The sequence below is a fragment of the Trachurus japonicus genome, chromosome 21, assembly GCF_045865225.1.
Source record: "Trachurus japonicus isolate A0001 chromosome 21, Traja_1.0".
NCBI lineage: Eukaryota > Metazoa > Chordata > Actinopteri > Carangiformes > Carangidae > Trachurus > Trachurus japonicus.
In genome coordinates, this window is record NC_140927.1 from 20,796,950 (window position 1) to 20,824,354 (window position 27,405).

The following is a 27,405-nucleotide window of genomic DNA, read 5'->3' on the forward strand; positions in this document are numbered from 1 at the left end:
ACACAAAAACCTTGTACTATTCCTCCACACTGCTCGTCCGCTGCAATCCAAGTGTCCTGAAGGGATATAGTCCAGAGTTTACTTGAAATGATGTCATTTAGGACATTTTTACAGCCTAAACAGTCCTGTAGTGAATTTGGCTGGGGCATGCTCTCTCGTTCACACGCTTGAAAATCAGAGTGCAATACAGGACTGTTTAGGCTGTTAAAATGTCCTAAATGATGTTGTTTCAAGTAAAATCTGGACTATATCCCTTCACGACACTCAGATTGGAGCGGACGAGCAGTGTGGAGGAATATTAGCAGGTTTTTGTGTAGTTTTATGGACTTTCTTGTGTCGGGCCCTATTTTTCTCATATAAAGTTTTCTTTGGACTACGAACCGGCCTCCCGGTCTCCAGATGCACTTTGAGGAATAAAAAACTACTCCGGAGTATTCATCGGCATGAGGGTGAGTCAATAATGACTGAATTTCATTTTTTGGTGAACTATTCCTTTAATCCATCAGCAAAGGGGTCAAGTCAAGGCATTACCAAGGCATTAATAGTTATCTTATTTGCGATTTGCCAAATATATAAATTAATAACAGATTCTCAGTTGCAAAAGTCGTAAATTATGTTTCTGTTGCAGTTTAGTTGAACATAAACAGCATTTTAGGAGACATGGCTGTTTAAAGTGTCTCGCCACAAATACTCATCTGTTCTTACAAAAGAAATAAATCAATGACCAAATTTATAGTTTTTATTTATCTTTTATAAAGGGCTCAGTCATTTCCTGAAAAAAATATTTTTTTCAGATGTGGTTTGAAACACATTTGGGAGGAAAGTGACTTATTACAGCAGAAGACTGGTTTATAGAGGGCCGACTGAAAATAAACTACAATGACGTGACGTCTTCGTCCTATTAAATTAACTGTTACAAACACTTCTGGACAACAACTGTCAGGCACATAGAGTAAAATGTATCAACCCGTGTCTACACGGATGGGCATCAGGACAAAGTCATAAGTTGAATTTAACTTGACATTTAAGAAAATTGTAACATTTCCAGTCTTATTCTCTAACAGTAACATGAAAAGCCTCCACGGTAAATCACATGGTGCTCCTTCTGTCTCAGGAACGGTTCGCAGCATGTGTACCCCAGGCGTCATTTAAAGCTGTTGCATGTGTTTAACAGATGCTCAAGCTCAAAGAATCCTTTGCCTTTGGCATAGGTGTAGAGACGAGAGCGAAATGTGCTGAGTGTGCAAGCGGAGGTGTCAGCCTTTTACACTTGGACGGTGCAGCGACGGTGATCATTGGCTGCTCCAAAAAAAAAAAAAAAAAGTGATTCCACTGCAGCTCAAGAATGTTCCCTGAATGGATCAGTATTGTGAGATTGATTGATTGATCCTCTGCTCGTGTCGAGTGTTGCAGGAAGTCATCTGTCAGCCACTCGCTGTCATGAATCGTTCAACCTTCATTATTTTGTAGAGTCAGCTTCAACCAATCACATTGAGAGATTCAGGAGAGGACAAAAGTGGCACTAAAGCACATTCTGCATCGCCGTTATTATTGTGTCTTCTCTGGTTCGGCTGTTAAATGGGGTTAAATGCCAACTGTGAGACCACAGCTCACTAAAGTATCAAGTTTAAAGTGAGGATGGACTTTTTTTTTTTTACCTCATGCTTCAGAGAATTAGCAGAGGAAATAATGACGGGTGATGGAGGAGAAAGGAAATCATCTTTTCGTTTGCTGACAGCAGAAGAACCTCCTTTTTCTGTAACTGCACACAGTTTAGGTCATTTCCATTACCGCGGCTGAGAGTTTTGAAGATAATGATAGAAAGTGCTGAATGGAATACATATTCACACTCCGCTTTCCTAATGTGTGATTGCTCATTTTCTTTTTTCTTCTTCTTCTTCTCATCTCATCTCTTTTCTTTTTTTTTGAGAGAGAGAGAGAGTGAGTGGAGGAAATATTACGTTTTGCTAAGAAAATATTAGCCTGACTGCAAATGGAGAGCAATGTCAAAAAACTTCTCCGCAGCTGTGTTACTTCATTAGATCTGCAAGCACATTTACATTCACAGCTCACGCTTGTGTTAACATTATAGATTTTTTAAGAGCCAATGCAATTACAAGCATCACTCTATAATCACTGTGTGTGTGTGTGTGTGTGTGTGAGAGCGAAGTGTTTGTGGTGAAAAAGAGGAAACTTTAAGTTCGTGGTTGTGAAGCTGCAACAGAGAAGATTGTGAAGTTCCAGCTGCAACTATGGTATTGAGAGGCTGATGAAGAGTGAACGGAGCTGCGAGACGTTCAATCCCTCTCGTTTCTCGCTCCTTTTCATGTCCAGAGAATTTGGCTCTTATTCCATATGGTAAAGTCAAACAGTTCCATGTGGTTTGTGAGTGAATTAATCATGATGATTAATTGGCTTTCAAGTTAAATATCCAGTGAGCGATGTCAGGCTGCCAGACATCAGGGCTAAATTGACAGGCCTTTAAGGAGAAGCAGATTGATTTACACAGCAGCTAATGAATGCCCCTCCACCCAGAAGGGGAGGAAAGGTAAACAACTCTTTTCTCTTTCTTCCTCCCATCTGCCGTGTTCGGGTACACTTTGCTCTCTGTGTTGAACTCTAACCTGACTTTCAGGCTTATATATTTTTTTATTTTGCTTTTGCACCACAATAACATGACAGCCAGGAGAACATGTGTTTGCGATAACTATGATAGTAAAAAAAATACAGCTGTATAGGGCTCAGAAATTATGCATTATGCAATATATAAATATGTGTTACTTCTAAGCATATCACACAAAACCAACATCAAACAAGAGTTTAACAGCACAATTTCCCCATTGTGAGCTGGTATTTCATTACTCTCTGACCTCTTCTTTAATGCCAGGAAGTGGTTGACTTGCTAAATGGAGGATCGATGGCTATAAAATGTGATACAGATATTGATAGTGTCTGGTAGTTGTGGGGACTTTGGTGCTACTCTCTCTCTACTCTCTTTGAGTGCTGGAAAAGCAGAAAGACACAGTTTAAAAAAAATATCATATAACATAAGTGTAGTTGTTTTAATGCAGACAAGTTATATACAGTATTACACCTGTAAGAGCAAACACGATTTCAAGCATCACTCTGTCGTCATGTGGTAAGAGAGGAAGCTGTAGGTTGTTAGGTATTGTAAGGAAAAGTTACATATTAGTACAATTTCACAGAGTCATCAGCTCAACTCAACTCAAACTTTATTTATAAAGCACTTTAAAAACAAACAAAGTTGACCAAAGTGCTGTACAGATTAAAAAAAACAACAACATAGCATTATTAAAATACATACAAGTAAAGTGCAGAGCAATACAATACAAATGAGCTATAAATAAACTAATAAAATACAGTAAAAGACAAATGAGCCAACTCAACAGCCTGTAGTTTTCCAGATCTTCTACATGTCGGTTCACTCAGGAGCTGTTCTACATACGATACAATATTTTGAGGATGAACAGCTGATTTATCCAGAGGAGCAAACATTTTTCTAGAGTCCTAGAAGTGTGTAGTGTTGTGCTTTCCATTTTGATATTCTGTGAACGTGTTTACGGAGACAAAGGTTCTTCATCAAGGTGCTGGTATAGCGTTTGGTTGTATCATCTCATTATACAGACTGTTGGGGATGCTCATAAACTTTCATCACAGCAGGAGCTCAGACAACAAGATCTCAGTCTGCAGGAGACCGAGGGTCATATGATATCTGGCTGCTCTGAAGACTGACTTGTATAAATTTAAAGCACATCTCTGGAAAATAACTCCAAAAGGTTGAGCAGCATTGAAGCAAAGAAAAAAGGAGAAATTGGAAGGTGCAGACTTTAGAGTTTTTCATCTGCACACATGGTTGGGGATCAGCGGCAGAAAGAAGAAATATTATGCAACCAGAGGGTCCAAGTGTCCGGGCATCGCTGTCAGTTCACATTGTTGTTTCCTCAAACCTGTTGTCCATCATTCGCAATACTGTCAAAGTCCGTGTTGAAGGATTTGTTTGTTGGGTGTTGAAACAATCTGTGCAGTGTGAGTCAAGTCCGGTGTCTGGTTGTTCATGAATGAAGACTGAATGAGGTATTTTTGCCTCTTGTAGACTTTTGTTGTTCTGGGAAATTAGGTTAACTTTGTTACTCTGTCTATATGAGGTGGAAGAGTGCTCTGTCTGTACTGCACACCAGGACAGGTGAGAACTACTCTGTCTCAATTCAAGGGGCTGCATCCCATGGAGGACCCGGTCTACAAAGTCTATGAAGACTTTGTCGTCTGTAGACCATGTGGACCAGAACAGGACATTGGTAGATCATACTGTCTAGCCCACAGAGGAGTTGCCCACTGTGTTTCTGAGCTCCCATTGCCTAGCAACTTAAACATCTGCAACTCATTCAGGTGATTAATAATGGCAAATTATCTGCGGACTAGACCATCGTATTTACAAATGACTTAAAGAGGAACTATTAAGGATTTGTAGCTTAACTATGCAACAAGATTACCTTAATTAAACAGCTTTGGAGTAATTGTGATGGTTTACTACTTATTAGTCTTCCTTGGGTGATGGTACCTGTTCGTGGGCTCACACATGTATCTTGCCTTCAACTTGCTCAGGCAAATGTTTTACAAGCAGTCTATTTTCGGAAATATCATTACATGATTAAAAATGACAAGTATCATTTTAAAGCATATTTTTAAATGTGCTCTGTTCAGTACTCTAGAACAAAAACACTTCATTTTCCAGTGGACCTGAGAGAAACCCTCAAGGACCCCTGGAGGACCCTCAAGGACCCCTTAACGGCAGGCTGGCCAGTAATGAGAAGGGAGTGCGAGGCAGACAGCAGCAGCGACAAGGAGACTGAGTGAACCGGGGTGTGTGTGTGTGTAGGTCGGTGCAGTTGAACTTTTGGGCCGTACCGCCGTGCATCTGGGTCAATGTGAACACAACAGTCGCACCAAAATGTCGGTCGGGCTCTGGCGCGGTTTGTGAATGCGGCCCGACCTCAATCCGCTCCGACGGCCTGGTGCAACTACACCACAAGTTTGAGCCAAGTTTTATTTTTTCGATCGTGAGACATGTCAACATGACGCACCCATAGACTGTAAAAAGAATGGACGTAGCACCGTGACGTCACCCATTGGTTTGGGGGAGTCTGTTTTGTGCCTCTACTACGGGCATTTGAACTGCGCCATCTTGGATTTTAGTGGGAGTGTTCTTTCCATATTTGGAGAGGTGCGGCGGTTTGCCGGCTGAGAACCTGCCCGCTGAACCTGAAGCAACCAATTAACGGCCGCTAACTGTCTGCGAACCTGTCACTGAACGTAACCACAGTGTTCACGGTGGTGGAAACTATCGGTAGAGACGAAAAAAATAAAAGGCACAGGCTGTAAATATGTTTTTTTAAGCTGTAAAGTCGGCTATTTTAACATGGCGGTCAATGGAGAGTTGCTCACTTCCGGTACCAGCCCCCAGAGGCCGGACGAGAAACTGCAGCTTTTTGAACGCGGAAGTGGTCTTCACTTGTAGAACCCACAACTCCCCCCTTGGACGCACCACGTTTTTTTTTTTAACGGTCAGCCTTCATGGAAACATGACACAGCAGGGTTTGGACCAGAGTGAAAACAAACGTGTCTGAACGTGAACCGTACGAGCTGAAAAATGAAACAAAGTATTATTTTCACATCTGGTGTGGACGAGTGAAAACACCCTGAATCATGAATCGTTCGGCCGTGGATCAGTTCAGTGACTCGGACTACGCAGGTGCTTTTGTGGTATGGATGTTTTTTTCGCCAGAGTGGCTGATTAGCCGACTTCATTTACCAGCCAAAGGGTCAAAATTAGTCGGCACTGGCGACCGGTGACTGCTAATTTTGAACCCTGTCCACTCCTATACATTACTTTTTCATTGTTTAAACGCACATCGTATTTCTGTATTGTTTCCTGTGATATTTATTGCGGTTCAGATTTCCTTGTTACATCTTCTCGCTGGTGTTGAAAGGTCACGGCTGGTGAGAAGCATAAGTACTGGATGCGTTTTGATGTTCAGTGCTACCTATTCCCTCTCTCTAACCCCCCCGAGCCCCTCTGATCTACTCCTCAGCTCATTAAAACACCCTCTCCACCTCCGCATTAGCATCAGAGTCATGGTCAGACTGCTTTGTGTTATAAGGGTGGAAAACAATATCAATAACAACAACAAAAACAATAGTAGCCTTTGGTCCAGGGAGGAGAGGAGGAAAAAGGTCTTTGATAATGCACATCAAAGAGAGACGCTGAAGTAGGCTGTGTTTCTGTTGCGTGCATGCCAAGGTCGTCTCTGATCCTGTTCGTGTGGTGTTGGCGCTTGGGGCCGGTCTGATGACACAAGGTGAGTTGCTGGGTCTGCTCGACATTTCCTCAAGGATGGGAAGTCAAACACCAAAGCCTTGTTACAGGTTAAAGTTGTGCCTCTTGATTGACGTTGATTTCCTCTCTCTGCCTCTGTGTGCATATGAGAGTGTGTGTGTGTGTGTGTGTGTGTGTGTGTGTGTGTGTGTGTGTTTGAAAGCCTTGGACTACAGAACTGTTTCCGCACGTCGTTCTTCTCTTTATTTTATGTTCCAGTAACTTGTTAAGGACACATTGGGAAGATTTGGGAAGCCGCAACTTTTCCTCTATTTTATAAGTTTGTTTTCAAAGTTATGCTGGTGACAATGTGGCTGGTTTGTGTTCTGGGGGAACAATTTTATTTATTTGACTTAATGAAAGGCTGCAGTTGTAAGATGTGCTGCAGGGCTCATTGAGGATCAGCCTGGAAGTTAGCATCATCGGTAGTGTTTTTCTGTCGACTTTTGGATTATTTTGTGAAAAATAACAGTGTATCAAAAGTTTGTTACACTTGCTGCATCAAAATTGCAAAAGTGCTTACTTTATTCCTGGGTTTTAGGACTCTTACCTGAGATTTGGGGTTTTTACGTCCATAGTCAAGTCTTTGGTTGTGTGTAGGCAACAAAAGCAACTTGACAGATTGTAATTTCTACATTATAGTTCAACATTATAGGGATAGTTCAACATTTTGGCAAATAGGCCCATTGCCATAATCCCTATACTTTTAGGAGTAGGTTTGTTACCTTTAATTGTCAGTGCAAGCTATTTCGAGAACGGCGGAGCAGAGCTACGAGCTGCTCAGAGCTACGCTACAGAGGCTAATGGGATTTTGTTACGAGCGTTATGAGACTGAGTTGTTTTCTAGGTAAATTCATACAAAACAGCTGATCTCATAGCGTGGTGAATGTGCAGGTCACAACTTGTCCACCAGAGCGTTTTTGAGTTGTTGGATTGTGTATTTGATGAGTTTGATGAGGGAAACCAAGAAATCCCATGAGCCTCTGTAGCTTAGCTTTGAGTAGCCCACGGCTCTGCTCCGCCGTTCTAAAAAAAAGCTTGCACCGACAATTAAAGGTAACAAACCTACTACTAAAACTATAGGGATTATGGCAATGGACCAATTTGCCAAAAATGTTGAACTATCCCTTTAAGAAACAACTCCTGGGTTGCCAGGTTGTGTAATCTCCATTTAGGCCTATACCTTCCTACAGCTCGTTGTTTTTATAGCTCTTTGATAATTTATCAGGAAGACCATGCGACTCTCCTTCAACTTGTAGTTGCAGTTGTAAATGCTAATATGTTTCTAATATATGCGCTTTGGTCCAGATGCTGTGCAGCTGTTTGCTAGAAGGTAACCGGTCGTGCAGCCCATTGACGGGCTTCTGCTGAACTTATGAGCAAACTACAGACAAAAACTAAATTATAGCAGTCAAATGGATTTGTCATACTCTGACAAATCTAACCTTTGTTCAAACAATCGCAGTCCTCCATGAACCTGCTTTTTCTGGAGCGTTTAACCACATGATATGGTTTTCATCAGGAGATGGTTTGCTTAGTTGTCATGGAGATTGTTGACTCTTTCTTGACTTCAGCTGTTGTTTTGATAGGATCTGCAGCACTTTAAAGACTCTGGTGTGTGTTGATGTAAAAGTGAAGCATGAAAGTTTCCTCTCCCTTTGAAATAGTAGTTTGACCAATCAGTCGCCGTTCAAACCTTTAACCCTTTAAATTCAAAGCTTTTAAATTTTTAAATACATGATTTCATTCAACATGCTGCATGCTCTTTTGTTGGGATAAGTGCGGCTTATTAAAGTGGTACCAGTGTAACTGAACAAAGAAGACTATAATCAGACTGTATGCAGACTATATTAAGTGCCACCTGAGCTGCCAAACTGAAAATGTGCACCTGATGTACTTTACATTCACACTTATGATCACAGGATGATGTGACATTATCTTTCATACTCCAGATCTCATCAACACTGAATGCAGTCGCTCAGTCTATGTGTTGTCCTTCATTAAAACACTGCATGTGTGACGTTAACAAGGATTTAAAAGTATTGCAGTTTTAATCTAAAAATAGCTTTTAGACATTTTCTCTCCACGGAGGAGCATGTGATGGGGGTTGCACCTCTTGAAGAGTGCGGTGTTAATGTGAAACTCAGTGCTCACTGTGCAGTGAATTCATGTTAATTCCAAAGCTGCATGGCATCATTACCCTGCTGTGTTTAAAGCTATTCACTATATTTATTTAATTAGACGCCACACAGTGAGGTGCGTTGATTGACGTCTAGGCCGAGCCACACAGAACTGCTTGGTGCTGATCAATTCAATAACACTGACATGTTTAAGTAATAAAAAAGAAAAAGTGACAAAAGTGAGATTCAACCTCCTCTAATCTATTTATAATGCACACGCTTGTCTGACAATAGAGGTCAAAGGCCAGTATTCTCCAGTCAGTAACATGACAATTTACTGTAAACCCTAAACAAATATGTATAAAACAAAATGTGATATTGAGCTCATGAACACGAACAAAACAGCTAATGTATGTGAACATCTTGGTCCACGCTGTGACCACCCACCTGTGGATCACAGCACAAAAGGATCAGGGTATAGAGACCCCATTATGTAGCAGGGAACCCCGCAGACTGAGGAACAAATGTTCCACGCATTGATACTGGAGGTCTCACTTATAACAATTATGTACACATACAGTGTAATTACAGCTATAACATATTCCTGCTGTATTATTATAATTAGATAAACCCTGTTACATGAGGATTAGCTTGTTTTTGTATCATATTCCTTATATTTTGTTTTTTTACTACATAAAAACAAACCAATCATAATGCATATGCTTTATTGAGTATAATTAAATAGTAATAATATAATATTAAAGTAGTTTACATTTCGTTTGGACAAAAGGTTGTTTCATTCTTTTTCTTTGGTAATTAGACACTGTTGCTTTAAGAGTCTGCACCTTGTTCATTTACCTCATTAAGATGTGGGACAGAGGAATCAGAGGCAGTTTTCCCACTGTGTCCTGGTGACTGGTGATATGTGTAATAATTATTTTGTGTGAATTGTTGTATTGTTGTGATGGCAGTTGGATCAGTTGGACGTGTGTAAGCTGCGACCACAAGCGAGGTCACAGTTTGTGTGTCTAAGACGCTGTGAGCCTCTTTTTTAATATTGTTATTAATAAGGTGGAGATACAAGAGATACAAGGTAAATGATGCTGTCATAATTTGTAATTTAATGTTATTAATGAACCACAATCACTTTATTATTGTGTTTTGTATGACACGGTGATCCTTGATCTAAAGGGACGCGGTGCGACACGACCATGAATCAAAATGCCACAATCCGCTCTGCCCCTTCTATCAGAAGTCACTTAATATTTCAGTATCTGATACTTCCTTCTTTTCCCCCCCAAACCCACCTGAGAAATCATCTTAACTACAGAGAGCCTTTATAACCACGTGGACCTCAGAGAAATCTGTCCATTCATGAAAGCCTCAGGGCCAGCCAGACTGGGCCAAACCGGCCCTTCAGGGACACCCGCTGTTTGACTTGGCTCGTGCTCGTGCCCGGGTACAGGGCTGCAGTTGTCCGTAGCCACAGGCTGCAGAGCTGCAGGTATTTCCTGACTAAATTTCTCTGTCATACTGTTTGCAGTCGCATTGGAAGGACGGCCGGGGGAGAGGACGTGGATAAAATCTCATTAGATGCCACTGTGGCAAGACACAACGACAACCACAAATGTAGTCAAACCTTTTTTTTATTTCTATTTCAGAGCATGAACTTTACTAAAAGCAAAGAGGAAATTAAAAACTCAAAGACTTCCTTTCCTTTAACCCAACTTTGTCTTTTTTTTTTTTTTTTTTTTTACAGGCGTATAAGAACCATATTTTTTTGTATAGGCCGTGACTTCATCTGAATGCACTCAAGCCCGAGACTCTAATCTTTTCTGAATTTCCTCTGCTCTTCTTCCTCTGTGATGGCCCAGATGTTGCTCTCCCATGTTTAGTTCTGCATAAATATTCATCCTAGACTTCTATGCCATCATTCCAAGAACATCTTTCACCATTATGTTAATGCATATAGACACTTAGAAATGGTCGCAGCACACACCTGCAAGCACCTGGATAAACACACACACACAGATGCACACACTGAAACAGAGATGAGTGATGTCTTTGTACCATTTCCCGCTGTATTTTCTCTTTGCTGCTCCTTGTCACTTCGGCCCCTTTCAAATTATCTGTTGGGATTAATGAATGTCATTTTCACACATTACCCCCCCCCCCCCCTCCTGCTTGTACATAATGGGCTGGCCCACAACAGTGTTTAACCAGTGCATCTGTCCATCGGGTGTCATTATTTAAGTCGCAGCAGGGGTTTGTAATTGACAATTGTTCCAGTGTGGTAAACAGAACTGGCCCCCTCTCCCTCTCCCTCTCCCTCTCCCTTCCTGTCCTCTCCCTCTCCCTCTAGCATCCCTCTGCTGTATGTGAGAGTAATTCCACCACATCAAGTGCAGTAAAGAAATGCACCAAGACTAACTTCTTGTGCCTCATGAATCATCTTTAAACTCAGTTATTGACTGAGGAGCAATTTGAAATGTCACATCACGGTGCATTAAGACACATGTTCAGGCCTCAGAGATGTCATATGCCTTTAAATTTGAATATAACTCTGGTCATGTTTGTCTCATATTTTTCAGTCACTCTGAATGGGGACTTTTGGAAATGGATATACTTTGATCATTTCCCCTCCATATCCCCTGTTTCCCCCGCTCTCTCTCTCTCTCTCTCTGTCTGTAGCCCGACTACCACACTTTGTCTCTCTTCTCCCTCGCTCTCTTCCTCTCTTCTCCGCGGCCGCCTCTGCTTCTGATTTAAACACGCAGCAGGGGGTTGTGGGTAGGGACTCACGCTGTGAAGGATCCCTCTGACTCAGGGAGAGCTGAAGGTCAAACACACTCATGATCAGAACCGCGGGATGACACCGGAGAGGTGGAATATAAAGAGTAAAAGGGATGAAAAGCCGGGGAGATAAGTTCTGTTCTCGCAGCAGTGTTTTCAGTCAGACATGCAGTTCAGAGCAGTTTGCTCTGTAAACACAACGTCGTATGGCTCGCAGCGGAGGAACACAATGACTCGCCTGGTCTTCCAGCTTCTATAGCAGTGATAAAATGAGTCAATGAAAAAAGAAAAGATTTATACCTGATGGCAGCCAAAGGAAGATATTGTTCAAGCCTCTGCAGAAAATACAGATGAACTGAATAACTGTGGCAGCGACGGCAGCAACAACACTGTCACCCTTGTAGCTTCAATTTTTGTTTTGTCTGCATGGTTGTTTTTTTAAAAAGTTGTTTCCCTCTCCTCCTAATTAGACAGACCCTTGACTGTGAAAGCAAACAGAACTGGAACAAGAGCATGAACAAGAGAAAAATCATCTGTTTCTTTGAATGGAAAACTCCTGCAGCCCAGATGAAGGTTTTTCCCTTTTCTCCTTTGCAATTTTTGTTGGAAGCATTTGCATATTTCAAAAAGTCGACCAAAGAAAATAGCCCGGGGGCAGAAATGGCCGATCTGCATATTGAAGACTCAACAGAGGGCGAGGAGTGGGAGACAGAGAGAGGGAGAGGGGAGGAGAGAGAGAGAGGGAGGGAGGGAGGGAGAGACAACATCTCTGTGTAAATGATTTGAAGACGATCTAAAAGAAACAATAATGTCAATTAGCTGATGGTGTCATGCTCATTATGCCGGATTAATTGCAGGATTCACTACAACTAAAACAGCACATTTGCTTAGTTGTCAAGCAGCTCCGTGGCGCGAGAGAGAGGGAGAGAGAGAGGGAGGGAGGGAGAGCAGAGAGAAAAATGTGCATCATAAGAAGGCCTCTTCACCCAGCTTCCTTCATGAATAACAAATAGAGGACCCAGTGCTGTGACCAGCCAGCACAACACATGAAAAACATTACTGCATTCCCTGAGTCGTCTGGTTTTCTCCACAGTGCGTTGGTAGGTTGGAAACATGAGAAACAGTGTGCGGCTTTAGCACAGCTACGCTACACGTTTTGACTTTGTTTTACTGAATGCAGCTCATAAAAGCTGTGGAATAAATTACCACCTCATAATGAAACTCTGTTTCCTGGAGCGCTTACACCAACTTATATAACTTTCTATCAAATAAAGGGTTTAGAAGTGGTACGTATAGCTTTATTCGTGATTAATAAATCATTTATTCATGCTTAAAAGCTATTAAGTGACACCAACCAGTCAGAAACAAATCCATCTGGCTGGTGTGTATCCTCCTCTACATGACACTTGTTACTGACAAATGGTAGTAATTAATAATCAGTTATTACAATAATCAGTCTGCAGTTGTGAATTCGGTGTTGCGAAATTTATACTAATGTACCCAGGAATTATTAAATTATTAAGTAATTCTCACAACCATTACAATATTTAGTGATAGTATTCAACTTTCATATGCACACCTTTTCATGTGTTATTAATCTCTATTTATAGTCACCGGTTTTTAAATGCTGGATTATTGAAACCACAAAGTCTAGGAAGCTCTAATATTATAAAATGAATGAATATAATGAAAAAAGTCATTCAAAAATAGAAAATAAATCCTAAAACTGAACATTTGTGGGCTCCTTCATAAAAAGACCTCTGGCTGTCTGACACTGGCTTTGTATTTTTTTTTTTTTTTATGCAGTCCTTAAATTCATTTGAAAAACTTGAACAAAATTAATGCAATTCACAACTGCAGATTTGCATTATTCTAAGAGCCCTCCCTTAATTAGTAATTAACATTTATAACCAAGTCATGCTGGAGAAAAGCTCTTCACCAGTGGGGATTTTTCAAAAACTTGCAACCCAAAAGTTGTCCTCATAAATGGCTAAGAACTTCTCATCACTTCTTTGTTCATAAACTGGTTATAGAGCCGGTTATTTTTGACTTATTCACTCTTTACAAAGGAGAGTACAGTACGCCTTAGAAAGTAACAATTCTTCAAAATTGTGTCAGACATGAGAAGATTCTTAAATTTGCAGAGGTTAAGACCTTATGCAACTAAATTCCTGCAGCATTTAAATGCAGCAGATAATTCTGTGATGGTGTCGTCTGATACAGTGTGTGTGATGATACCCAGACCTACAGTTGAGTGTGAGTGAGCGTGTCACTGTTTCTCTGGAGTTGGACCTTCGAGTGTCACCCTGCACCTCAACACATCGCTGGGCAGATCTCCCTGACCGCTCTCCATCTTCCAGACAGAAACAAACAAAATATGAAAAACCTCTTTCTTTTAAGATTCCTGAAGCTTCTCTGTTGAAACTGATACAGTTTCTCTTTTACAGATCTTTGTTTGCTGTGGTACTTTAATGCTTTTTAACCATTTTAACAAATCTGCAGCATATAAACATGTCTACATTTGCTGAATGATAAAGAATATTGCACATTTCTGTTGCTGCAAATTATGATAACAGTTTGACTCAACTACAGCCTTTCCTAAAATCTGCTTAATCCAAAAGTAGCTTAACTGATCTGACAAAACACTATGTTGCAGATTTGGGCAAATACATTTCGGTGGCTATTTCTCCTTTTTACCTTTTTGGATAAGATCCAAGACAAATCCGCTGAAAAACATAAATTAGCACATTAACTGGGCTGCACCTGGCTCTCTCCTGCAGCCACACAAACTTCATGCGTCTCAATCGATGCTTTGCTCTCTTAAGGCCCTTAAAAACCGAGGTAGAAAAATTCCCCACTACACGTTTACTTAACAGGCCATCCATAAACTGACCCGAGCAAATGGAAACCTCCCCACCGAAACTGGTGTGTTTACTGTGGATGGAAAGAAAAATCAAACTGCTGGCTGGTTTTTGTGGCACCCTCAGAGCTCGCCAGAGCGGCGCGTCACGCCACCGTGGCCTTTTTTTCCCTTTACCATATGAAAAGGAGAGCGCATTAAGATGCAAGAGGCGTACAAACCCCCTGTTTACCCACAGCCGACTTGAGTATCCTTGACACAGGCCTCGCTGCACTGCGTTATTATAAAAGAGATAATTCACAATTGTAAGGCTTTATTTGTTTGGCACAACAAACTTAAATGACTTTATAACCTCGGAAATGGTCATAGAAATATAACGATAATAAACAACAATGCAGATCGACAATAATAACTGCAATAATGATGGGTTTTTATTATTTAAAGGCTGCTTTATGGGTGTTTTGTTTTGTCTGCTTGCAGGCTTTCTTATTCTCCATGCTGAGATAATTCATGCTTTGCGCCTGCTTGAAGACACAGCCAGGGTATTCAGTGTCCGTCATATATTTTTTTTTCTATTGTAATATTTTCTAGCATACTGTTGCTTTTTTTTTCTTCTTCCTGCAGCAAGAACTTTGTGCACCCGGGGCGAGACTGCGAGACGCACCAGCTCCTCTCCGGCTGCGCGTCCAATCAGCGGGAGCTTTGCAGAGTCTTCCAGTTGTAATTGGGTGGAGATGGAGCTGGGGGTGTGGGGGAGGGGTGGGGGGGGGGGAGAGGGAGAGAGAGAATACGCAGCCTTGGCACCGACCGTAAACACACGCTCATCTCCTTCTCTCCGTAGAGGACGCACCGGATGGAGCAGATGGGGAGACAGAGACAACCGAGAGGACCGCGGAGGCTTTAAAGTTTGTTTCGTCGCGCTCCTTTAATCACATTCATAAACAGCTTCAATATCAGAGAGGCAGGTTTCACGTGAGCGGTGTAACAGCTCCTCGGTGTGGCACGAGGGGAAGGACAAGGTGTTTTCATACTGAACACCATCAACGCGTCTGTGGATTTACGCACGGCGGAGCTCACGGGACAGAGAGAAAAAGTTTTGTGAACTATCTTTTTGTCGCACATGCAGGACTGCGCAACAAAGTATGTTTTACCGCACATGTCCACGCACTTCAAAGCCTCCGAGTAACTAAAGAATTATCACTTAAGCCTCCATGGAGTGATTTTACACTTTTTCTTTTTCTTTTTTTTACAAGCGCAAGAACAAGAACACCTCTTCATGCTGACACAGAGTGACTTCACAGGCTATGGATTAGAGTGAAAAGTGGGACTTTAAAGCAAACAGCACACGAGAGAAACACATAAAACACTATATGCTTTGGGGGATGGCCACGGCCACCTCTAGTCCTTACCTCGCCAGCAGCAGGATCTTATCCGGCCCGGTGCTTCACTCTGACCGGCGGGGCGGCGGTGGCATGCAGCCGGGCAGCGCCGCTGTCACCACGGTTTCTAGCGGATACAGAGGAGGAGGAGACCCCTCGGCGGTCAAGATGGTGCAGACTAGCGACTTCATGCAGGGAGCCATGGTGGCGAGCAACGGGGGCCACATGCTGAGCCACGCGCACCAGTGGATGACATCGTTGCCCCACGCGGCCGCCGCAGCAGCAGCCGCCGCCGTGGCCGCGGTGGAGGCCAGCGGCTCCCCGTGGCCCCCCAGCTCCTCCCAGCCGCAGGAGGTGAAGAGAAGCGGCGGCAGGGAGGACCTCCACTCCGGCTCCGCTCTGCACCACCGGTCCCCGCATCTGGGGCCGCACCAGACGCACCCGGGGAGTTGGGGAGGCAGCATCACAGAGGGGCAGGGGCAACAGCAGCAGCAGCAGCAGCAGCAGCAGCAGCAGTCTCTCCTCTACTCCCAGCCAGGCGGGTTCACGGTCAACGGGATGCCCAGCTCACACGCCGCCGGACAGAGTCTCATGCACCCGGGGCTGGTGCGCGGAGAGTCCCCGGAGCTGGACCACGGCAGCAGCCACCACCACCACCACCATCACCACCACAACCACCACACCACGCACCTTCACCAGCAGCATCACGGCGTGAACTCACACGAGCAGCACTCGGACGAGGACACCCCGACGTCCGACGACTTGGAGCATTTCGCCAAACAGTTCAAGCAGCGGCGGATCAAGCTCGGCTTCACGCAGGCGGACGTGGGCTTGGCGCTGGGCACGCTGTACGGCAACGTGTTCTCGCAGACCACCATCTGCAGGTTCGAGGCGCTCCAGCTGAGCTTCAAGAACATGTGCAAGCTCAAGCCTCTGCTCAACAAATGGCTGGAGGAGGCCGACTCCACCACGGGCAGCCCCACCAGCATCGACAAGATCGCCACCCAGGGCAGGAAGAGGAAAAAGCGCACGTCCATCGAGGTGAGCGTAAAAGGCGCGTTGGAGAGCCACTTCCTCAAGTGTCCCAAACCCTCGGCGCAGGAGATCAACTCTCTGGCGGACAGTCTGCAGCTGGAGAAGGAGGTGGTCAGGGTCTGGTTCTGCAACCGCAGGCAGAAAGAGAAGCGCATGACGCCTCCTGGACTCCCACGAACCCCGGAGGACACGTACTCACAGGTGGGCAGCATGGGTCCCGACACGCCGTCACCCTCCATAGACTGCAAGAGGATGTACAGCGACACGTGAAAATTACTTTTTAAAAAAGAATGACGGAGAAGGAGGAGAAATCTGAACAACGTGAAGTGTTTGAATAGATTTTTAGAGACACGTTTTCCCCGGATGACTAGAATATTTGTTTAACTTTTTCTTACAAGTGCATACGTCCATTGATCCACTATAATGTTATCCTGTGTGTGTGTGTGTGTGTGTGTGTGTGTGTGTGTGTGTGTGTGTGTGTGTGTGTGTGTGTGTGTGTGTGTGTGTGTGTGTGTGTGTGTGTGTGTGTGTGTGTGTGTGTGTGTGTGTGTGTGTGTGTGTGTGTGTGTGTGTGTGTGCGTGCGTGCGTGCGTGTGTGCATTTCAGACCAGGACAGATGTTTACTTTTATGCATCGTCGTGTATTTCTCTGCACTATGAATCAGCCTTTGGGACAGGAAAATAAAAAGCTGAGCTGAAATTTGACTAGAAAACAAATTTAAAATCATGCTAAAGGCAAAATTTCACCTACAGATCACAGCCCACAGAGAAGAAAAAAGAAGAAGCACTTAGAAAGAAGTTGACACAGGCAACGCTCCTTTACATACAGTATCTCTGTGTTGTTGAAAAATAAAAGTTCCCTTGCAATGCTGCAGATTTTAATGTCCCACAGGCTCAGACTGGGCTGTAACCTGTCCCCCTCATGTTTTTTGAAATGGAAGACATTGATTTAATGTGCTTTAGTCAGCATTAAGTTGCTGTTTCTTTTTAAATAAGCAATAATTTATCTCCTTTAAAGGTGTTTCTCACATTTGTGTTGTGTGTCAGTGGATTTATGTTGTGACACAGTTGAAGATGGTCAAAGAGCAGAGGTAATTCCAGTATTGTGTTTTCATTCATAGAAACGTCTTCTTACTCCCTTCTTACTTCTTCTCCTTTTTTTGAAATTAGCAAACATTTCCCTTAAGTTAATGTACAAGTAAGTCTGCTGTGTGTTCTTGTGTGATGATTTGGACTATTTATTTTATTTTTTCCACTGTTTATTTTCATGGAATAGACTAATTATTTAATAAATCTGAGATAAAAGAAAACAACTGTGTTCAGATATCTGAGATTGACACACACACACACACACACACACACACACACACACACACACACACACACACACTCGATCACATACACACACCAAAGTAACAGTCAAAAAGGCACAAAATTAAAAATAATTCATGTTTTTTTAGGCTTTGCCTCCAGAGATGAAATGACTCGTCAGTGTATGGATCTATTACTTACCAATTACTCTGATAATCGATAAGTTTTGTACTCAAAATTGCCAAACCTTTGCCTCCTCCAACCTCTGCTGCAAAGATGATTTTCTTTGCCATATTTGATAGATATGTATTATGATAAGAGGCTGTTTCACTGCTCGTCTTTTCTAGAAAAGACAACTAACCGAATAGTAACTAATTTAAAAAATAACTGGCTTCATCGATTATTGAGACATTTTCCAGTTGCAGCCCAACAGCTTCACTACGTCAACCCATCCCAGTGTTTCCTGTAACATAAACCAAAGTCACCTTTCACTATCTGTTTTTTTTTTTTTTTAAATGTCTTTGAACACATCACACAGACCTGTTCTAGAAATGATCTACATTTCCGTGTGGTGTATGCTGTGCTGTATCAGTCCAGCCACATACATCTTGCTGTGGACTGCAGCTCTGTGGAGCGCCGCCAACAGAGGTCGGCTATCCCAGCTGGCAGTTCACCTCGGCAGCGGTTGCCAAGGTGACGGCGAGATGGAGTGACACGAGGCGGCGGATCTTTTGCCACAGATGATGGGTTTGGCAGATAGGCGGCGAGGAGCTCGGGACGCTGCATGGCTCTGAAAAACAATCTGTGTGTTTCTTCTCCCTGCGCCCACAAACACACAACGGCGACACAGCAATGAATTCATACAGAAACGTACACATGCATGTGGTGATGTCACCAAACAAAGATCTCAGAGAGTCAGAGGACGAAGCCGCAGTTTCAGTGAAACCGGGAGGGAGGTCAAAGGTCGGCTGGCAGGCTACAGCGGCCTACTGACAAACCAGACAGAAAACTGAGCAATAAACATAAACCTAAGAGTTAATGCATAACAGCAACTGTTGCACTCTTTGATTACGTTTTCTGTGTGTGTTCGTGTGTGTGTCTGTGTGTATTTTTGGCATCTTCTCTTTTATGAAAACAAATAGGTGACTAACACACTCTTTTTTTAGTAACTCTTAGTAACTAAATCTGATCCACAATGAAATACTCAATGGTTTTCTATCTTTATTGGAGTAACAAGCAAAGAAAACAAAACAAAACCCCCCAAAATAAAAATAAATTTATCATAACAAACAACTATGAAGACAGTCACACAGACATGTAGTTTAAGGTGTGTGTCTTCGATGAACATTGGCAGGATTAAAGGGAAACTTGGGCCTTGTGGTTATAAATAGCCTCACTCGTCTTCCTGTATGAATGGGTCTTTACACATTAGCCTATACAGCTGTTGTCACTCCAGGTCAACTTTCTGAAGGACACAAGTAGATATAACAAGGACTTATTCACGGTAAAAACCTGCTGTTTGTTTGTTGAACTGGTTTGAGTCCCCTCAAAAAATGCATATTTAAGAAAATTAGGTGTATTTTCTTTGCACCAGAGAAGCTGAAAGGCAATATTGATACTGAAGGTACACTTGAAAAAAAATAAAACCTGTCCGAATCAAGGAACTTGAATGTAGAAGAAATATGGACATACAATATGTCAATCAAATCTATACATGGAGCCGAACACAATGTTAATGCATTGGCAGATCACGTAGAGATGGACACGTCGTACCGCAGCTCACTGTCATCACCCACTGATGATGTATTCCCATCCAGTTGTAAAAAAGTATTCTGATAAAAAAGAAAAAAAAGAGGGGGGTGGGGGAAGGAAAACCTAAGCTTCCAGGATTGTGGTGTGATCCCCTCAAAGCTTAGTGATGTAAAGATGAGAGATAAGGCTGGAATTGGAGTGGGATAAGAAGCCCTTTAAAGGGGTTTTGTCATCACGCGTTACCAGGTGTCTTTTTCTGAATATCAATGCTGGTATGTGAAGCTACAAGCTGATGATGCCATACAGTTCCCAAAGTATCCAAACCTGAGCCCCCTCCCCCCCAAAAAGAAAAAAACACCTGTATCTGTGCAGCATTTTTCTCTTTCTTTCTTTCTTCCTTTTTTTTTGCTTATAATGTGTGTGCTATTGAAACTTTGTAATAATTATTTTTTGTATCCCTGACACAGTGGCTGTTTGGAGCCACACTAAAGATGTTATTACCTCCTCCCATAACAACTGCTAATATAATTGCTCATAATTGCTCTTAAAGCCCTTTTCAGAAGTACATTACATAAAGCAATTATTGCTTGATAATCCCTCCCTTAATGATTGCTGTTTGTGTCTCACAGCTCAGGCACGGCCACATACAAACAGACACACACCTGCACTGCACTCGTTTGACAAATTATTTCACAACAGAAAAGTCTTCATCCAGAACTATTCTCACTGTGGTTTGCACATTATTGGTCCCCCACTGTTCGGTGTTAATTATTTTCACATAGCGGAGATTGGCTAACCACTACAGTCTAACACTGATTAACACATCATGGCTTCGTCCTCAGTGTGAATCGAACCTCGTGAGTCACATAACTCTATACCTGGAGTCAGAAGAAGTGGCATGCACGGATAAAAGAGTCCAAACTGTAACATTAGAGGTGAATGTAATGTCAGAGAGTCTTTTGTTTGCATGTGAGTTTATTGTGGCTTTTACCCTCTATATGTAACACAATCGCCTCTACATGGCTCAGTCAACATTGTTACATGTGTGAGTACTCTCCTCTCCTCTAATCTGAATATTCAGATTTTTTTTTTTGCGGTGAGTATTTTTCACTTTGACTGTGTTTGCTTTGATGGAGCACCAAAGTCTCTCCATCAGGAAGAAATTAAAGCAAACATCTGTGGAATAATGGACAGGGAAATGAATTCTCTCACTAGCAAGCTTGTTGTGTGGGTGCCACTGAACGTGACGAGCATGCATGTGCCAGACCGGTGGAGTGGAACTCGTTTGATGGGCATGTTCAACACATGGGCATGATGCCAATTTAGACAAGCATGCCCAAGAAAAGGAGCCCGGCCTGCATACTAAGTGTGTGAACGAATTGTAAGTGTGTGAAGATTGAAAAATACAACAGATTTTTCTATATACATTAATTACAATTTAATTATTTGTGAAGGAATATCTCAGTTTTATTTTGCATAGCTCTGTGTTGGTTGTAATTATCTAAGATCACAGATACTTGGTGATGAAAAAAGTACTACAGCTTTTTTTTTGGTCTGAAATAAAAACATAAAGCAAAAAATACCTAAAAAACCTTAAACGTATATCTATAAATACCCAGACATACCACCACAAATGCCTCACCACCCAAAGTAAGAGAGTGCATAAAAGGTACAATGCTGCCATCTCCTGGACCAAATTATTCATGCATTTTTACTGACACTGTACTATATCTGTTAATTATGTACTTTTTGTTACAGAGGGATCCATAATGGGCCAGACAGAAAAGATTTACTTTAGTTTACACTAATATGAATATTGCTGAAATTTATTGGCACCCAATACCTACAATTAACATATTGCATATCTGTGGATGTTCAATCTAAATAATGCATTCAAGTCTTCAAGTTGATGATGCTTTTAAACTCCATAGTTGTAATTCACCTGTATCTTTATATTGATAAACATAAAGATATACATTTGGATTTTAGGGTCAAATAAACAACAGCATTCTGGGTAAAAATGCTTTAAAAAAAATCTAATCAAATTAGTATTGGGTTTGTTTATAATCCAGCAGTTGTTGTTTATGTGACCTACTTTGAATGCAAACAGTCAATAATTTAGTTAGCCTATCATTTTTTGTTTTGTTAGTTTTTGAGGAAGCAAATACAGTATAAGATGCAATAGTGCAGAATATTGTGGCACTAAAATCATATATATGGATTATGTTTAGCCTAGTTGTTTTCCCCCCTCTTCCCCTCTCTCTCTCTCTCTCTTTTTTGCCACACTGCTCCTTTAAATCAGCGACCACCTGCTCTTTGGCGTCAGCATCCTCCGCAGGCGGCACGATGGCGATCGATACGGCAGCGAAACGTTCAAAGTGGGATATTTCAGGGAAACCTCGGCGTGCGGAGGGAGAGGAGCGCGCTCACCGAGCTGATTGGCCCGACCACAGACGAGCATAAGACCTGCGACCGTCCAGGTAGGCCTCCGCATGTCCGCTTCCTGCGCCAAGACGCATTGATTTATTGCTCTAATCTCCTAATCCAGACTCGAGGAGGAGAAAAAAAATGTGCCTAATTTTATTTTTTTGCATGATCGACCTGTTTTGCTGTAGTAGTGATGGCGGACAGACGGAGAGAGAGGGAGAGAGTAGTGGAAGACAAGTGTGGTGGAAACGGGCTCAGATGTAAATGCTTATTAAAAACTCATTGATGTGAGGATCAGCACAGGAAAAATGGGTTCTGGTGTCAGACACAGTGACAGCACAGTAACAGGCTGCATGGTGGTGCTTTCATTTTAACTAAATAATGATAATAATTACAATTGTGTATGAATGAAATGAGGAACTCAAAGTGTTTTAGTGTTTCATAACACCATTGTTTTTCATACAGTTTTTCTTGCTCTGTTATTATTGTGTTGTCACATCAGTCTCTTCATCACCTGTTCAGTCAGTCAGTCCTACCTGGCCCGAGCAGCAGCAGCAGCAGCTGTGAAAAATCATGTGTTTCTGATGAAATAGGCAGCAAGGATCCTCCTGCAGAGCAAATCAGCTCATCATCATTTGGAAATAATCTGCATTTATAGGCCTACCCATTATTTAATTTGTAAGATTCAAATTTACGCATTTTATTCACTGGTTTTATCATCATGGAGGATTTCTAGGTCATGCCATGCATTGTCCTCATTTTTTTTGTATTTGTTGACATAGGCTGATCAATGCTTTAGTGCTTTATTGATAATATAGAAAAAAAGGTGATGTCATGATAGAGTAAACAAGCAGAGACCTGTATGTTTGTGAGGTGTGTAGGTGTGTCTTTTAAACAAACAAACATTATAAACAGTTGTGTGTCCGTTTAGTCCTGAGTCATAAGTGTTAAAGTCTGTGACACAGAAATATTTGTCATAGAAACTTGTACAGGGGGATGGGGATGGGATGGGGTGATGATGAGAGTACAGGCTGCTTGTTGCCATGGAACTGGTGACCTTGTTTCCTTGGCAACAACCACCAATGCTATTCAGTGGCCTGTGAGGGATTTTTGTGCAAGAATGTAGCTACAATCACAGAGGAGATCCTTCCTTCCCCGTTTTAGGATAGTTCTCTCTCTCATCTGCTGCTGGGATGAATCAGCATGAACGGGGCAACACTTTACCTTTTTATTGGCATAATGTGTGTTTGACAGAACAGTAACCAAGGCTGTGGCCACTGAGCTCCACACAGCACAATCACTGAATCCATATTATATCCTCAAAGGAGTCATATTGATTCATGTTAAGTAGGAAAGTCATGAGTGCAGATAATAATATTAAGTCCTGGTGTTGAGACGGTTTAATAGACTGAAGGTATCGATGATGTTATTCTCATGTTAGAAACTGTGACAATTACACCACCTTTAAAAAGACCCATAAACAGAGAGACCTGCTCTCGGGGAACCTCTTCGTCTTTTCTACTTTGTGTATGGACTTTTAACTTTGATGTGAAGTGGGACTTATTTTTTTGTAAGATTTCTGTTTTATCTAATTGTCATGGTGTAGGCTAATGTTTGTATGTTTTTTTTAATGATACCTGCCTTAGGACAACAGATGAAATTTAGCAACTGTGCTAACTCCAGCATATGCTTTCTCGCTGAAATATTGATTAATGTCCATTTTCCTAATCAAATAAATAATAATAATTAAAAAAATACTTTTGGTTTTCCTACTATTAAAAGACAACATGTTTGTGGTTTAAACATCTGCTACAACTGGGATCAACAAACTGTGTCTCCTCTCTGTGCAGATCCACCTGGAAGCGCTGGGATAACCTCAGCCCAGTGTTAAACACATGCACTGCCCCGTCATCAGGAGCAGGAGGTGGAAACCATAGCAACAGACGTGTCCTGCGTGAGCCTGCTTGCGTGTCCTGAGGATGCCTCTCTGTTTTGTCGAGGTTGCATCGGAGTCTGAAGTCGAGGAGAAGAAACGGCAGCTCCACTACGGGTGTGTGTGTAGCCTACGTGTAGTCTTGTGTTGTGTAAATGTGTGTGTTCCTGTTCATGTGTGAAACATTACAGCTCAGTTGTTAAACATTAACCTCTTTCAGGGCCGGGCGGCAACACGTATCTGTCCTTTGTGGCTGTATCTGTCTGTGGGTTGGCCGCCGCCGCCGCCGCCGCCACGTGTCTTGTAAAACTCCCTCAGCATCACAGGGACGTCATCCCTCCTCTCACTGTCAGATATTCATAAGTGTCACTGAGTAATAGATCACTGAGCGAGTGAACTCCTCTGAATAGCTGATGAGATACTCCATTTTTTAATGGTCATGCCATGTTTACTGCTGATTTTTAAAGGGATAGTTCAACATTTTAGCAAATTTGCCCGTTTCCATAATCCCTGTAGAAATAGGTTCATTAATTGTCTGTGTAAGCGTGGTGAATGTGCAGGTCACAACTTCTCCACGAGAGCATTTTGGAGTTGTTGGACTGTATATTTGAAGGACAGGGGACATTGTGTTCGCTGAGCAGCTTGTGTCTCTGTTCCGCGGATCTCAAAATAACATCTGCTGACAATAGGCTATAAGATAATGAACCTACTGCTATGACTACAGGGATTATGGCAATAGGTGAATTTGCCAAAATGTTGAACTATCCTTTTAAAGAGACTAACAGTGCATACATTTGTCAATTTCTCTGAAAGTTACAGGTGTTCTCTCTGTTTCACTTAAAGGGATACTAATTTTCTACTCACCGTCATGCCAAGGAACGGTTTGGAGGACTTTCGGAGTCATCGAAACGCTTTTGGAGTTCCGGGGGGGGGGGGTGGGGGGGTCCGGCTGGCAACGGATTTTCATATATTGGCGGCAGATAGTGCTCACTTTTGAATTGTCCAAAACACACACTATGAAACATCCAGATACCTCCACACTGCTAGTCCGTACTGACCCAAGTGTCCTGAAGCCGCAACATGAAAAAGTTGTTGGGAAAAAATTTATTTGATCTCTGTTTTTAGCCTTGTTGTGCGAGATGTGCAAGATTTGCTGTGAGATGTTCTTCCATGTTTACATCATACATCCAATGGTTTACAACGACAAACGAACATCTCGCAGCAAATCTCGCGCATGCGAGAGCCACAGAGCCACTGGGAGCTACTACTACAACAAGGCTAAAAACAGAGATCACATTTATTTTTTTCCGAACAACTTTTTCATGTGGCGGCTTCAGGACACTTGGGTCAGTACAGACGAGCAGTATGGAGGTATCTGGATGTTTCATAGTGTGTGTTTTGGACGATTCAAAAGTGAGCACAATCCACCACCGTTATATGAAAATCCGTTGCCAGCCGGACCCCCCCTTGGAACTCCAAAAGTGTTTTGATGACTCCTAAAGTTCTCCAAACCCTTCCTTGGCATGATGGTGAGTAGACAATTGGTGAATTATCGATTTTGGGTGACGTATCCCTTTAATATTCTTGAAAAAGTCTGAAAGATATTCTTCTATTTCTCTCTCAGATATCACCATGGACGGCCGACTGGTGGACAACAACTTAACATCTGTGCCACAGTAACAATCCACCATGTGCAGCTTCTCTCGGCCTGATGCCCCCTGAAAACAGCCGCCATGGCTTTTTGTAATGAAAGCCTGCTGGAGGAGTGCGACTTCATGGAGCCGCACAATGTGGAGGAGACACCAGAAAACGCGTCGTCCGAGGCCGCGACTCCTCTCATATCGGTCACTCTGCGCGTGACCCTGGCGGCCATAATGATCTTCATGATCACCATCGGTTTCCTCGGCAACGCGATTGTGTGTCTGATCGTTTACCAGAAGCCCGCCATGCGCTCCGCCATCAATCTCCTCCTCGCCACGTTGGCCTTCTCGGACATCATGCTCTCCCTGCTCTGCATGCCCTTCACCGCCGTCACCGTGGCCACGGCGGACTGGACCTTCGGGAGCGGTTTCTGCCGAGCCTCCATCATGCTGTACTGGCTCTTCGTCTTGGAGGGCGTGTCCATCCTCCTCATCATCAGCGTGGACCGATTCCTCATCATCGTGCAGCGGCAGGACAAGCTGACTCCGCACAGGGCCAAGCTGCTGATCGCGGGTTCGTGGGTGCTGAGCCTGTGCGTGTCTCTGCCGTCCGTGGTCGGGTGGAGGACGGGGGCGGCGGGTATCGGGGGCGCCTGGGCTCCGCAGTGCGTGCTGGGGTATAGCGAGTCTGTGGCGGACCGCGGATACACGGTGCTGTTGGCGGTGGCGGTGTTCTTCGTACCGTTCACCGTCATGTTGTACTCTTACATGTGCATCCTGAACACGGTGCGCCGCAACACCCTGCGCATCCACAACCACACCAGCAGCGAGCACTCCTGCCTGCCGGCGCTGAACCAAGTCAGCAAGATGAGACTGACCGGGCTGCAGCGCCCCCCTCAGGTCAAAGTGGACATGAGCTTCAAGACGCGAGCCTTCACCACCATCCTCATCCTCTTCGTGGGGTTCTCGGTGTGCTGGCTGCCGCACACCGTGGTCAGCCTGCTGGCCGTGTTCAGCCGGCAGTTTTACTACAGCTCCGTCTTCTACCCCATCAGCATCGGAGCGCTGTGGCTCAGCTACCTGAAGACGGTCTTCAACCCCGTCATCTACTGCTGGAGGATCAGGAAGTTCAGGGAGGCCTGTCAGGAGTTCATCCCCAAAAGCTGCAGACTGTGTCCCAGAGTCCCGGGCCGGAGCCGCCGGAGAGTGAGGCCCAGTAACATTTATGTTTGCAGTGAGACTCAGTCGGCTGTGTGAAACAAGGAGGACCAGCAAGACAGCAGCTTCTGAGACTCTAACCAGCTCCTCTTAAAGGGATAGTTCGACATTTTTGGCGAATTCGCCTATTGCCATAATCCCAGTAGTCATAGCAGTAGGTTCGTTACCTTTACTTATCGGTGCATGTTGTTTTGAGATCTGCGGGGCAGAGACGCGAGCCGCTCAGTGAACACAGTGGAGGTGAACAGTACAGGTCCTCTGCCCGTCATCAAACTCATCAAATACACAATCCAACAACTCCAAAACGCTCTCATAGAGAAGTTATGACCTGCACATTCACCACGCTATGAAATAATCATGTAACATTACGAGACAAGAGTTGTTTTCGATGCAAATGCGTAGCCGGGACTAGATTCCAGACACGGCTGCTGGGCGGAGTGATTTCAAGGTGCAAGTAGTTCAGAGTATTTGCTTCATGTGTCTTAATGTTACATAATGTCACATGATTATTTCATAGCGTGGTGAATGTGCAGGTCACAACTTC

General features: G+C 43.2%; 2 protein-coding genes and 1 pseudogene across 2 annotated transcripts in view; 2 read left to right on the forward strand and 1 right to left on the reverse strand.

Annotated features, from left to right (window-relative positions):
• gpr45 (G protein-coupled receptor 45) overlaps window positions 1–26,988 on the forward strand; it is a 37,282-nt gene extending 10,294 nt beyond the window's left edge. Inside the window, exons 3-5 of the mRNA XM_085765622.1 lie at window positions 21,946–22,123; window positions 23,921–24,120; window positions 25,628–26,988. Coding sequence (XP_085621748.1) covers window positions 25,737–26,900 — 1,164 coding nt within the window. The 5' untranslated portion in view covers window positions 21,946–22,123; window positions 23,921–24,120; window positions 25,628–25,736 and the 3' untranslated portion in view covers window positions 26,901–26,988. The remainder of the gene's footprint in view (window positions 1–21,945; window positions 22,124–23,920; window positions 24,121–25,627) is intronic.
• Window positions 1–27,405, reverse strand: part of me3 (malic enzyme 3, NADP(+)-dependent, mitochondrial) — a 132,467-nt gene that overhangs the window by 93,686 nt on the left and 11,376 nt on the right. The gene's annotated exons all lie outside the window — the stretch shown is intronic.
• On the forward strand, window positions 14,940–17,567 carry LOC146965180 (POU domain, class 3, transcription factor 3-A pseudogene; annotated as a pseudogene).